The 14,940-nt window shown below is 43.5% G+C and overlaps 1 protein-coding gene across 2 annotated transcripts in view; it reads left to right on the top strand.

Moving 5' to 3' along the window:
• LOC138267955 (uncharacterized) overlaps positions 1-14,940 on the top strand; it is a 1,270,490-nt gene that overhangs the window by 490,926 nt on the left and 764,624 nt on the right. For both annotated transcript variants that reach the window (XM_069217240.1, XM_069217239.1), the window contains exon 3: positions 9,722-9,857. In XM_069217240.1, the coding sequence (XP_069073341.1) occupies positions 9,722-9,857 (136 nt within the window). The remainder of the gene's footprint in view (positions 1-9,721; positions 9,858-14,940) is intronic.

Here is a 14,940-nt window from a genome sequence, read left to right as displayed (position 1 = left end):
AACAGTCTTTGTTGAAGTCTCCTATTGTACAGAGATTCTTAAAGGGGTTGTACATATGTTTCCACCTACGCCTTTTGTTATGCCCACTTTTCTTATGTGTGCTCCTTTTGAGCCTTTACATAATTGTCCACTCCAGCTGCTCACTATCAAAACAGCCTTCTTAGTGGCGATCACATCTGCCAGGCGAGTAAGTGAGATGGAGGCTTTATCATCAAAACTGCTGTGTCTCACGGTATATCCTGATAAGGTAGTCCTCAGAACTTGTGCCTCTTTCCTCCCTAAGGTGGTGACTCCTTTTCATCTGGGTCAGAACATCACCCTGCCCACCTTCTTTGCACCACCGCATCCCTCAAAAGAAGAGGAGCGTCTCCACCGTCTGGACCCAAAAAGAGCATTGTCGTTTTACCTTGACTGCACAAAAGAGTTCCAGGTGGATGACCAACTCTTTGTTAGGTACGTTGGTGCAAAGAAAGGTTGGGCAGTTCAGAAACGAACCATTTTGCACTGGGTCATTCTCTGTATTAAAATCTGCTATGCATTGGCTAAGAAGCAGCTTCTGAGGGCTTGAGAGCTCACTCTTCAAGGGGGAAAGCTGCTACCACGGCGTTAGCTCGAGGCATGCCAGACCTAGACATCTGCCAGGCGGCAACGTGGGCTTCCTTGCAATATGCCCATCTCTCCTCAGCCAGGTGAGGAGAGATGGACATTTTGCTCACTCGGTCCCATAGGACTTTCTTGTATAAAGTATATGTCCGCAGCCCACCGCCAGGAGGTTATGGATTGGGTATCTATTCTAAGGTAAGGAATCTGCAGTGAGAAGTCTCTATCAGATGAACAAGTTACTTACCTTCGGTAACAAATTATCTGGTAGAGACTATATCTAGCTGCAGATTCCTTACACCCACCCATGCCTTCCCGCTCTGTGGATATATCATTTATTTTCAGATTTTTACCCCTTTTTAGGGTATATCTTTTCACCCAGACAAACAGAGAAAGTTGGTTCTTCCATGACTCTGCACTTATGGCGTGGAAAGTTGTAGAAAAGAACTGACGTACGCATGCTGGGGTGGTGCCTATATAGAAGACCGTGACGTCACAGATGGCTACAACGATGCTGATGATGCCACGTAGAGCCGGACAACACACGCGGATCCGAAAGACGCCACACGACAGCGCGGGCAGAGTACTGCTCAGCAGAAAAAAATCTGGATTTGAAGCTGACGCCAGGGAATTCTAAGGTAAGGAATCGGCAGCTAGATAGAGTCTCTGACAGATAATTTGTTACCAATGGTAAGTGACTTGTTCATATGGATTACTGTCATTTAAAATGTTCATTTTTTTAAATGGGCCATAAGAAAGACAGGCCACACTAGGGGCAATCGTTGTACTGGAAAATATTATCTTTTAGTCCCAGTGTTGTGCACTCCATAGTGAAACACACAAGTGTAGGGGATGTCCACACCTCAGAGAGAAGACTACCCTGTACCACTTGTAAGGTGAAGTCAAGCGGCATGTTGGTATAAAGGGCCTCTACATCAAGAGTAACTAGTAGATCTATTTCAATGGTTTCATTTGTTTCCTCAATTAGATTAAGTACGTCTCTGGTATCTTTAAAAAACTATAGCATCTTCATTACCAAGGGTCCTGAAGGAAGAAAAATCACTTTGTGTATCTTGGGAAGAATGTAAAAATAGGGTATTCTGGGGTGTGTATTTACCAGGAAGGCTGCCTCATTCTTACTGATCCATCCCTGGCTTTCCTCAGTTGAAACCATTGAAATTATGTATGTTTTCAACCGCTCCCTGTATGGTCTTCATCAATACAATTGTAATTTCTCTGATTGGCCAATTGGCACAAACCTTCTTTATCACAATCAGCCATTTGATGACCATGCCTCCCCCTTTATCAGCTCTTTTAATTGTGATCAGGTCATCATTTGCCAGTAATTTAACTGCCTGCATCTTCTGCTTTGCCATGTTACAAATCTATGTCAGTTCCTGAGTTTCTCCATATCTTTTATAACAGCCTGCTCAAAAGTAGGAATCTCATGGGGTATGGACCTTGTGGGGGGGGAGTGAAAGTTGAAGGGTTGCACAGCCCAGCACCTTGGGTCTGAGGTATGGGTTTACCTTCAAAACGCAATCTTATTTTCCTAAAGAAATTGTGTAATTCACAATTAAGCAAACATCTATCTTCTTGTCGGGTGTGTACAAAGCCCAGTCCCTTTTGGAGGACTTTCTTTTCTTTATCGGATAGGGCTCCAGTGAAGAGATTCACAATCAAATTTTCTTCTTCTGGCTTCTGGTCTGCATCTGGGGTTCCTCCTGTTGTCATTAGACACGTTTGGATTGGGTTGTAAGGGTTGAGGGGTACTTGTGGGAAGACAGGTTACTGTCCAGGTCATAGTTGTGCCTGCTCTGTATAGGGCCAGATAGTATTCATAAAATGGTTGTGATAAAAAGGAGCCTTTTCTCCCTACATTGCTCCTTTATCCCTCATTGCTGCCTGAAATATAAGTACCACTGAAAGAGGCAGTTTTCTTTCGTGAGTAGCTCCCGTCATCTGAGGAGGAGTCACCTCCACTAGCTGCAAAGTCTTCTCTGGTGTAAGGACAGATCTTTTCTTTATTGAATATTTTAATATCCTTTTGTAACTTTGTGATCTTTTGCTGTGTTAGGTAATTTTTGGGTTGATTTATTTCCGTGTTAATTTCTGCAAGTCTAGATTTAAATGCTGTTATTTTTTTTATAGTAGCTTTCAAGGCATTCTGTGCTATATTAATCTTTATCAGCAACAAATCTGACAAGCGTTTAGCTGTATTGATAATCAAAATAAGCCAGTCTCTGGTGCATTTCCATGCCACTTGGGACCATTCTCGTCTAAAGGTGATGTCCTCCAGGAAGATTCTGTGGCCATTAGTGACAATTAGACCATTGGGAGAAATGTTAGCTCTAAGATATTCTGTCATGATAGCACCATGGAGCTCTATCTTTACTTTTTTCTTAAGAGCCACCAAGGAGTCCTAATCTTCATGGTGACTCCCTGAGGGTGTGGACCCATCTGCCCCTAAAAGGGACGGGGCCCTTTGAATTTCTGTGACTACATAGTCCCCAAAAATCAAGCCTATCTGGTCCTCCATTGTCACTCTGGGAATTCCTGTAAGTCCTAGGAGGGCCCCCTTTGGGAAGTCTACCTAGTATAAAATCACAGAGGGAAGTGAAGAAGAAAGGAAATGTGCAAATGTCACAGCTCCTCACAAGCAGGTTATATAATTTACCTCGCCACAGAGAGAAGTACCACAGCTGAACTGCCATTTATTAATCTCTAAACAGAAGAGAAGACTAGGAGTGCTTACTGATAAATTTATAACCAAAAAGTCTGCTGTTCCCATACCAGTATGTCATTCAAAAAAGAGAAAGAGATAAAATACACGTTCGATACTAAGCAGAGATTTAGAATCGAGAGGATCCTATTGCTCAGGAGCAAGAGCCCTCACACACCCAGATGGGTGTCATGCTTCGACCTAGGGCTAGCTCCTCGTTAGGACGGCATTGCAATGCCCAAAGGGCTACTTAGTAAGGGCACTTTGCTGGATGTCCAGGCAAACTTTATAGACATGCCCTTCAATGTCTCTTCGGAGCTAAGGCAGACTTGGTGCTGGTGTGCTTTAAGGAATCGTGGGCTAGGGCCAATCCTTGGGACTCTCAGTGACCACACTTCTCCAGTCTGCTTTCGCCCTTTGCATGCATACAGACCGGGCGTGCCACCTCCCCAACCCTATACCAGCCACGATCCTGCGCAAGCTTCCCAAGCTTTGCATGGATGTGGGTGTGCTGCATACCGACCACGCAGGTCAGGAAGGCCACAACTACCACCCCCCCCCCCGGTAGATGCAGCCTCTAAGATGCATAATCTGACACTAAAAGATCATGGATGTCCAGTTGTGTGGAGAAGGCAGCATCATCTCCACCTGTGGCAGTCCATTCCATTGGACAGGTGGGTCTAACAGATCATTTGGAGGGGCTATTCTCTCCCCTTCAATTCCTCACCTCCCCCTCGAATCCTCCCATTCCCCTATCCCTCCAACACACAACCGGATGATAGAGAATCATTTGACCTTGCTCCACAAGGAAGTCACAGATCTGTTGGCCAAGGGGGCTATAGAGAAGGTTCTGATATCAAAAGTAGGCAGTGGTTGCTATTCCTGCTACTTTCTGATAACCAAAAAGAAAAAGGGTATTTGGCCTATTCTAGACCTCTGAACCCTCACTCTCTTCCTCATAAAGGAGAAATTCAGCATGCTCACATTGGCTCAGGTCTTGTCTGCCATAGACAAGGAGACTAGATGGTAGAGTTGGACTTGCAGGATGCTTATTTCCATATTCCTATCCTACCCACAGATGTTACCTGCGGTTTACGGTGGATCACAAGAACTTTCAGTCCACGTGCTCCCCTTCAGCCTTGCTAGCGCCCCTCGGTGTTCATCAAGATGATGGTGGTGGCTGCGGCTCATCTGCCTAGATTCGGAGTACCAGTCTTCCTCAGCTCGACGACTGGCTGTTGAAGGCGGGCTAACCTCAGGCTGTCGTCTCCCACCTCCAGTCTACGGCCGACCTCCTGCATTCTCTGGGGTTCCCTTTAAACATGCCGAAGTAACACCTGACTCCCTCCCAGACGCTCCCTTTAATAAGAGCTGTTCTGGACATGCAGCAGTTTCAGGCTTATCCTCCCGAGCAGCGAGTCCAGGCTATTCAGTCTATGATACCGATGTTTCAGCCTCTAACTTGTATATCGGTAAGAATGTCCGTTAGGCCGCTGGGCCTCATGGGCTTCTGCATCCTGCTAGTAACTCATGCCAGATGACATATGCAGGCTCTGTAATGGGACCGGAAGTTCCAGTAGGTGCAACATCAGGGGAAACTCTCTGACATGGTAAAGATCTCAGAAGGAACTGCAAAGGATCTGCAGTGGTGGCTAACAAACCGCGATTGTGGCAGAGGCAGACCCCTCTCCCTTCCTCATCCAGATCTTGCAGAAGTGACAGTTGCGTCACTCCAGGATGGGGCGGCCATCTGGGAGAGGTGGAGATCAGAGGAATCTGGTCTCCGGTGGAATCAGGACTCCACATCAAAATGCTGGAGCTCTGAGCGATCTGAATGCCATTGAAAGCATTCCTACCCTCCATCAAGGGAAGTTTAGTGCAGATATACACGGACAACACCACCGCCATGTGGTACTGCAACAAACAGGGCGGGGTGGGGTCGGGGACCCTTTGTCAAGAGGCCCTGCATCTCTGGACATGGCTGAAACAGCAGGGCGCATTCCCGGTGGTTCAACACCTGGCAGATTCTCTGAACAACAGATCCGACGAACTCAGCCACCGGTGGCTAGTGAATCATGAGTGGAAGATGAGTGAAAGATGAGTCTCCATCTGGAGGTGGCACAAGGTTTCTTTCAGTAGTGGGGAGAGCCTTGGTTAGACACGCAGTGGCAGCAGTTTCGCCTGTTGGAGTTCCCAAGGCGGCTATCGCTTGGAAACGCTTTTCATCTTGAGTGGATCTCAGGTGTCCTGTACGCGTTTCCACCCTTACCACTCCTGCACAGAATTCTCAAGAAGATCAGGAACGACTGGGCCCAAGTCATCCTTGTGGCTCCAGACTGGGCATGGAGAATCTGGTATCCTAAGCTTCTGCAATTGAGCTTCGATCCTCCAATCAGGCTGCCTCTTCGGGACGATCTTTTGTTGCAGCAGCAGGGGAGGGTCCTCCACCCAAACCTGTCAACTCTCTGCCTTTCTGTGTGTGGAGATTGAGCAGCAACATTTGACAGCCTTCAACCTTCATCCCAAAGTCTGTAATGTTATTTTGGCAGCTAGTCGCCCATCCACCAAGAAGGTTTACGCCTGCTGATGGCAAAAATTTGTAAGTTATTGTACAGAAAAGGCTATCAACACTCTTTCTGCCTCTCTCTCTTAGATATTCTTTTCATTCTTAACCTTGCCCCGCAGAGCTGTGGTACTCATAAGGGCCAGATTTCTGCTCCGTCTGCCTTCCTGCGGCTGCCTGACCAACCGCTCTCTCTATTGTAAATATATTTCTTAAAGGACTTGTACATATGTTTCCCCCTTCCCCATTCATTATGCCTCAGTGGAACCTCAATTTGTTTCTCACCTACAGAATGTGTTCTCTTTTTGAGCCTCTGCATAATTGTCCCCTCCACCTGCTTACCATAAAGATAACCTTTCTAGTGGCAATAACATCTGCCTGGAGGGTGAGTGAGCTTCAGGCTTTGTCATCCAAACCTCCATTCCTGTCTGTTTTCCTAGACAAACTGGTGCATTGCACTAGGGCCTCTTTCCTCCTAAAATTGGTGACTCTGTTCCATGTGGGCCAGTCAGTCACCCTGTCCACCTTCTAGGCTCATCCACATTGCTCTTGAGAAGAGGAGCGACTCCACTATCTAGACCTAATAAAAGCTTTGTTGTTATACCTTGACCACACAAAAGAGTTCTGGGTGGAGGACCAACTCTTATGGGAAATGTTGGTGCAACGAAAGGTCGGGCAATACAGAAGCAAACCATTTTGCGCTGGGTCATTCTCTGTATAACGTTCTGCTGTGCTTTGGCTAAAAAGCAGCCTCCTGAGAGCTTGAGGGCAAATTCCATCAGTAGAAAAGCTGCAACCACTGTGTTAGCATGTAGAGTCCCAGTCCTAGACATCTGCCGAGCAGCAATGTGGGCATCCCCACGCTTATTTACCAAACACTACTCCCTGAAAAGTCAGATCCGCAGGGACAGGCATTTTACCCGTTTGATCCTACAGGACTTTCTAGTTAGAATATTTGTCCTCAGCCCTCTGCCGGGGTTAGTATTGCTTGGGTAACTATTCAAAGGTAAGGAATCTGCAGCTTGATGTCTCTTTCAGATAAAAAAGTTAATTAGCTTCGGCAATGAATTATCTGGTAGAGACAATATCTAGCCGCAGATTCCTTACCAACCCACCAGTTCCTTTGTGCTCTGCAGACAGATTTCTAGGGTTAGGGATGATCTCTTTCAGGGCCCTAGTTTGGACACACCACTGTCGGTGCATTTCATTGCTCCAAGCTCCTGGTATAGAAAGTCGTGAAAAGTAACTGATGTCCATGCACCGAGGTGGCGCATATATAGGTGACTGCAGTGTCACTGCCGGTGCGTACGCTGCCGCCATGCGAAACCAAATGAAGCCACCTACCCGTGCGCAGGGGTACTGCTCAGAAAAATCTTCCGGACCCAGTCTGATGCCTGGGGAAATTTAAAGATAAGGTGTCTGCGGCTAGATATTGTCTCTACCAGATAATTGTTACTGAAGGTAAGTAACTTGTTCATCGTGGAGACAGGGAACATTAACTCCCACTGCTCTATTCACTTCCACTCTTGTGTCAAATTACCAATATGGAGCTTATCAGTTACCTCACCCCCTCAAGGTGAAAAGCTCTGAAAGAAACACATCTGCTGGTTGGTAAGCAAAAGAAATCAACTAAGAAGCAAAATCATTGTCTTCCAAATCTCAACTTGATTCTGCTAAAATCAGCCCAGGAACGTTTTTGAGTGTGTAAGAGCTGCCTCAGACCCTCCTTTGACTTTTATTGTTGTAAAAGAAATGTGAAGAATTTGCCTGCTTCTGTGACACGTAAATAAAAAAAAAACAGTGCCTCTCTTTCCACTCATAGTCCGCAGTTAAGCAGATTTAAGCAGAAAATTGCCCAACTACTTGTCCACTTTGAACGAGATTTCTGTGCTAGAGTCCAATCCACAATCTCCAAACCAAAATCCTCCACCATGTCAATGACCATCTTCCGGCTAACCTTATCAAAGAGACACAAGCATGTCTTTTGCCAGACTGGCCCAACATCATCAACGTTTCACTATTACAAGTGTTTTTCCTGACTGCTTAAAAGTAAGACAGGTGTCCACTCACCTGAAGAAACTGTCCGTAGACATAAGCGATCCAATAACTTTTGCCAAGCCCCTGGATTACCCTTTCCTGCCAAAATCATTTGAAGTTGAGTTAACAGTCAACTGACTCAGTCAGTTAATGAGAAAAAACTCCTGGATGACCTTCAATCTTGGTAGAGCCACTTGCAGCTTGTCTGTTAATGAGAACAAACTCCTGGATCTCCTTCACTCCTGGATGACTTCATTCCGCTGACTGCAGCACTAAATAAAACATTTTGAAAGTCACTGATGATGCCTTACATTTTCTGGGTAAAGGCGACTCTTGTCTTTTAGAATTTTGTAATATTTTCACAGCTTTTGACACCGTTAACAGTAAGATTCCCATTTGTTCCCTATATGTTTGTATTGGTATTGAATGCAAGGTATTGAGTGATCTTATTCCTCCTTAGCTAACTGCGCACCATTCATCAAGACTCATAGCACTTTATCCAAGCCAGTTCCCATAGCTGACGGAGTTACCCAACACTCTGTTATAACCTTCAATCCTTTAAATGCTACCTTGAACCATTCTGTAATATTATCAAAGAGTCTGATATTTCTAGACATCAGTATGCCAATGTCACCTAGCCTTATAGAAAGGTTTCCTCTCCTCAGAACATTTCCTTAGTGGCTTCAACCCTCACCATCATCAAACCATGAATGAGCTCTCATCACCACAAACATTCCCCATAAATCCTACATATTTCACCCGTATCAGCCCTCAAATCTATTTAAAACCTGCTGGACTCCATCAAAAGTTTGTACATCCACCATCATTAAAAGCTCCACGTCGCTGGGGTTTCTGTGAAAAAGTATGTTTTACAATTATGCTTTAAGGTTTAAAAAGATAAAGAATATGCAAAGCGTTTCTTAATTGTGACTCAAGGGATGACAGTCCCTCACTTACATAACTGATTGCTGAATCACTGAGTGGCTAAAGGAGTAGATAGAGGGCAAAATAGTTAACAATAATTCCTTTTTAGTTTCAAGAATAAATAGCTTGAAAAACATTATACAGGATTAATATGATATCGAAAGGAGCAGCCTAAAGATTGGAGTGTCTCATTAAGTGAGGTGGTGTAGCAATTGCGTAATTTGGTTCTAAATTTAGGTTAATCAGGTAGCAGTGTTCTCCAATGCTTTCTGGCAGGCACTGGCAATGAGTGGCTAATATTATTTGAATACATTTGTATTTAGCTGGAGTTGGGATATCCACTCTGCTGTTAAAGACCCCCAAATGAATAAATGTCCACCCTTCAAGAACCAAACAGGAGACCATTGATTTTTAAAACATGACTGCAAAATATGGGTCAGATGCTGCTTGTCTGATGGTGACCAAGGTGCTGATTTTAAAAGATGTCCATTCTATTCCCTTTTTTCCCATGTAGTCTATCTACAAGGTGCTATATTATTTTGTGGTGTCCCTTTAAAAGGGATACGTTCAGTATGAAAAGATGAATTAGGAGGATGATCTGATTTTTTTGTGCTTTCCCAAGCCCTAGAACATTCTTTGCATGAAATTGTTAATTTTACAATTCAGGGAAATTACTCCGCATATTATAATTCTCTATGAAATCAAATGTGACAAACAGTTGTAGACAAACAATGTAATTGTTTCAATGCTGTAAAATAGGTGCTTGTGAAGGTTCATTAAAGTAATTCTCATGTGTAATTTTAAATGTACAAACTCATAATGTGGCAAGTGAATGCAAAATATACTAACAAATTCCAATATTAATAATTTCATAGGTGTCTTGTCATGAACTGCTGAACATAGTTGTCGCACTTTATGATGTGTGTCTTCCTGATATTGGACTAGAGGATCTACGAGCTAACATCTGTGCACGTGGAGCAAAAACCTTCATCTTGATTCGAGACGAGCAAGGTACAACTCAATTCTGTTTCTTTCCCTACAATTTTGTTATAATTACTTTCAGTCTATAAAAGGCTTAATTTGGTGGACCACTTCAACATAACATGGCCCAAAAATGTTTTTAGAAATGCGCACATATTTAAAATATGCAGCAAAGTACAGCAACGTTTTATGAAAACAAATGGCTGATATCAGTTTGAAAAGATAGACTTCCTCATCATGCTGCCCTGAAATGGCTGGACCTTAGACTAGAGAATGGAGGATCTGAGTCTGAAAAAAAATCAGATTTGCATTTGGATACTCATGGAGAATTGCCTAAACTACTGAAGGGGGCATAAGACCGGTCAATAGCAGTTGCCTAATCCATATACTGATTTGTTAAACTGTAAAAGCTATCTTTTATTTGCTGATTTAGGATTTATGTTTATTTCGATATTTTTGTTTGGTTTAAAGCGTGCACTCAGAAGTACAGTCAGTGAAACGAGAGACATTATTAATACATCTTTGAACACAGATTCTGAACTTCCCCAGATCACAAAGGGTCTCATTGCACCCTCTAAAAAAAAGTACCCTGCCCGAGAGTAGATGACCAACTACATGCCAATATCACATTTACCATTCCTTAGAACTACACAAGCTACCCATCTGGGCCTCCGAGAAGAATGTGGATTTTCAGAAACTGTTGCAAATGCTCCTTTTCCCCAAATAAATTCCTGTTTCCTTCTCCTGTTCTCCAGCATATGTGTGGTCTACAAATCAAAACTAGCATTAACTTTGCTATTAACATTAATTATATGAAAGTCAAAGGTATGAGAGTGTATGAGCTGTGCAAGAAGTAAGAATGCAATGTGATCTAGTGCTTATAAGTAGTTTAACCTAACTACTTTAGGGGTTATGGGCAGGAGTTGTTTTACTTATGATCACTTGAATTTGTACTTTAAACAGATTAAAAGCCCTTTTAGCACAGTAAGCAAACAGAGACCTCTAACCAAAATACCTCTACATTACTAGAAAAATGGAGGAGACAGACAAAACATATCTGAGCTTGCTCATTATTAGCGAGGATTTGCTTCCCCTATGGGAGTGTCAGTCTTCAATGGATCAATGTCTCTTGTATGTGCAGGAGATGGACCAGAGGAGTTTGTTCAATCCTCCTGTATGACTCTGACAGCAAGGAATCAATGCTCCTGCTTCTAACCCTTCCTCTTTCTTACAGCAAGGATGTTGGTAAGAGAGAAGGCAGGTCCCAGAATGGAGTCGTTGGGGCAAAGTAGCAGTGGCAATACACATCTCCCAACCATACGTCAGTCTGTTACTCTGTGCCAAATTGCCTACTCCCAAAGAGGTGGTTAAAAGAGCTGATTTGCACTCAGAATTGGCTCTGATCATATACATTTCAGTGGTACAAATGATCTACCTTTCATTATGCTAATGCCTATTTCATTTTAGGTCAGCTGCAAAAAGGGATGTGGATCAGGCCAGTTCTGAGAAGGGAGTGCACCACAGGGTCGATTTAGGTCTGGCCACGGAGGACGAGATAGGTCCTGTTTAGGATTGACTCTGGATGTGAACTACCAGGCTGGAGAACATCTGAGCGGTTTTATGCCCCATTTGCAGCAACATCAAAAGCCAACAGTGGGGGGTGGCCATGGCCCAGAGGTGAGAACCCCCTCAACCCACGGGAGTGGGCATTGAAAGGACATGAAGGAGTCACAAGAGGGAATTTTGACAACTGGTAATACTTACACATTAACTTGGGGGGAGCAGTGTGCTTCCAAGAGGCACAACAGAAGATAATGGAGGTGTCATGGGATAGCACAAAAAAACAAAAAACATCCCTTGTGCATGCCTTAATGGCAGTCCTGTCAGTGGGAGAAGGAAAGGGATCTGCTAACAAGGAGGGTACACAAATGCCTTAAACTAGTGAATTTGATGAGTTCTCTGAGGCTATGCCTGTTCAAGGAGTGGAATGGGCTGATGGACGCACACTGTCAGGGGTGACAAAGGGCATTTGAAAAAAAAAGATGGGGTTTATCTGCTAACAAGGAGGATACACTAATGCCTGAAACTGGTGAACTGGATGAGTTATCTGGGGCTATGCCTGTTCAAGGAGGGAAGTGACTGGTGGAAGCACATTGTTAGGGGTGATAAAGGGCAAAAACAAAAGATTGGGGGTCTCCCACAAAGGTGGTGAGAGGGCTGGTGTGAATGAATGGAGTGGTGAAAAAAAAACAAAAAAAAACATGGAAGTGTTACTGTGGTGGTTGTTGCAGAAACCCAATAGAGAGCTGTCCAGGAGTTTGTGGTTTTCATGGAAAGAGTGGAATGGACTTGGTGCTCAAAGTAAAGGATGGATTTCAACCCAACTTAAAAGTATTTCTAGGTGGTTATAGGAAAACTCAATGGCACAGGCTCAGTGAGTGAAGAAAAGAGATGGTGTGTAAGGATCGCCTGTAAATTGGAAATTGCCTAAATAAACTGCGGCCTCAATTCTTCCATAAAGATTAACCAGTGTGGTCTGAGATTGATCAGTGGGATCCGGCAGGGCGACCAAGTTGGGTGGTGCCTCTGCTATGTCATTAGCTGTTTCACAGAAGGAAGTTATGCTATTCATTAAAAAAGTGGATCTTCTCGACCGGCTGGCCGAAATAGAAATCCGATTAATGTTCGAAAGGCAGACCCTGTATTATGGCGCACCTTATTTCACAAACTATTTTTGCAAATGCTTGAAACAGGCTAGGTTCATTTGTCATGGAAGTGGGCAATAATTCCCCTGATAGACAAAAAAATTTCAAAAACAAACCAAAGAAGCTATTGTTTAATAACTCTCCTCAATAGCAAGGGCAAACTCGTTAATAAATATTTAATGGAGAAAGTCTGTGCCTGGACAGCAACATACTTTAGTTCAAATCATCGGGATTCTGAACAGGCTGCTGTACTGCAGATAATATTTTCAGTCTCAAATTATTATTGAATAAATAAGTAAAGAAGCATCTTGCGTCGTAGATATGTCATATAGATATCATGCTGGGGGATCGATCATACCTTATACTTTTTGAAACATGAACTGGCAAACAGGACTGTTTCCGTCAAGATGTCAACATCAAATGGCCTAAAGTTGGGATGCATTCTGGTCCGTCTTCTCTTTTCTCTATATATCTTCAACCTAACATTGTATCTTGATAATGAAGCAGGTTTAGCTCCAAAATTAAGCACTCAGTCCGTTACCTGCCTAGCCTATTGTAGTGTCCAGCTACACCTATGTGGATAACGGATAACAGTGGGCGGGCTGTCGGACAATCAATCAATCACTGCACTAAACTCAAACATTATTCCATGTTTGCAGTACGATTCTGTACTTTTGAAAAAGAAAACACCAAAGATGTGGATAAAATCTACATTAAGAAGATAAGTTACATTCATCCACTCCATATAGTAAAATACGACTCGAGCTGCCTTTAACAAGGCATATGGGAGAAAGCTAAAGTATGCCTGCTAGTGCGATTCTGCATACATACATTTTCTAAAAAGGCTAATGCTTGGTGAATTAAAAGGAAGAACTGGAACTAATTTAGAGTTTAATTTTGCTGCTATAGAAGAGGCTATTACAATCAATCAACTTTCGGCATTTATGGTTCTTACGAAAATGCCCCGCGTACAGCACAAAATGCTTACAGGGAGGACCTTCAGAGGAAGAGCAGACTCTTTGGCTTGTTAAAGTTTCAGGCTTATAAACACACAGATTACACTTTCCACAGTTATTTCTCGACAAATCAGGAATGTCTTCTCTCTTCATTCCAAGCAGTCTGCAAACTCAAGTATGTTAAGATTCAAGGTGATATATATATGTGTGTATATATATATATATATATAAATATATATGTCGATATACCAGTTTGAAGGCCTGTGGAATGAGCAGTGCCCGCCATTCGGAAATGTAGGCACACGTGATTTTTATAATGGATCCATTGAACATCTCACCTGCCTCTGTCCTTTATTATCGGATTTACGGAAAAAGTACTTGTGATCATCTTTCGTTAGAGTTCTAACTTATTGCGTCACATGTTTAATTTTCTATTTTAATATGTCGATTTTAATTGTTCAAGAGAGTTGTTCACTCATAATTGTTTTTATTCTAATTGATATTTTTCTTCACAATTGATTTCACTTCACTTAACTCTGACTAAGAAATGCAGAGGCTGTGATTGGAAGAGGTAAATAATTAAACCTGGTGCTGAGCCTTGCTTTTTCACACCTTTTTGGCTCCTCCCAGGGGCTGAGAGAGAGGACTTGAGGGCAGATGAGTTTGCAGGAAACTTGCTAAATGACACAATTCCACTCCGTCTCAATGGGGCCTAGCAGGAGCCAGAACTACATGCCCCAGGTGACTCTTGCCAGGAGACAGGGAGACTGCCGGGCACTTGAGGTGCTCTTAATGCCCACAACTCAGGATGCGCCTGAGCTCATGCCCGGGTGAAGACCGGGCCAAGAGCGGGCCCATCTGCACCTGTCTGCAGCCACCCTTCTCTGGTGCACAGCTCGCTGCAGAGTGTCCCCCCTAACATAACCAAGGACCATGGTTAAAAGGAAATCTTCAGCCTTAGTGGTTAAGGATCTAGTCATCTCAAATCCCATAGTGAACTTTTTGATTAACGCTATGGGGGTCAAGAAATTGACTGTAGACGAACGATTATCTACTGCTGTTAAGTCAGCCCCTGATTAAATTACTGAAAAATGTAAACATAAAGTGGACACTCCCCTGGCAACTCCCTTGCAGCCAACCTTAGACTTGTCAGTAAAGACAAAAGATCGCAACGGTGGCCAATCACTTAGCACTACTGACCATTCACAGAATCCTGCTGACAGAGGAAGCCTAAATTCAGGACTCTAAGAAGGTTGTGATTTGCGCCCTCCCCCCCTCCCCCCAGCCAAAAGGAAAAAAATATCAAACACAGTCTGTGGGGTAAAGGGAAATCAGATCCTAAGAGATTTGATCTGGCTAACTAGAACAGCCTACCCAAGCTCTGAGGGGGTGAAGGTACGTTCATCAGTTAATTGCAGACTAGAATCTTTAGAGAGTCAGTTCACAACCTTT

Source organism: Pleurodeles waltl, chromosome 12 (genome assembly GCF_031143425.1).
Source record: "Pleurodeles waltl isolate 20211129_DDA chromosome 12, aPleWal1.hap1.20221129, whole genome shotgun sequence".
Lineage (NCBI taxonomy): Eukaryota > Metazoa > Chordata > Amphibia > Caudata > Salamandridae > Pleurodeles > Pleurodeles waltl.
The sequence above is the reverse complement of the archived record's forward strand: the minus strand, read 5'-3'. Positions and strand labels throughout refer to the sequence as shown.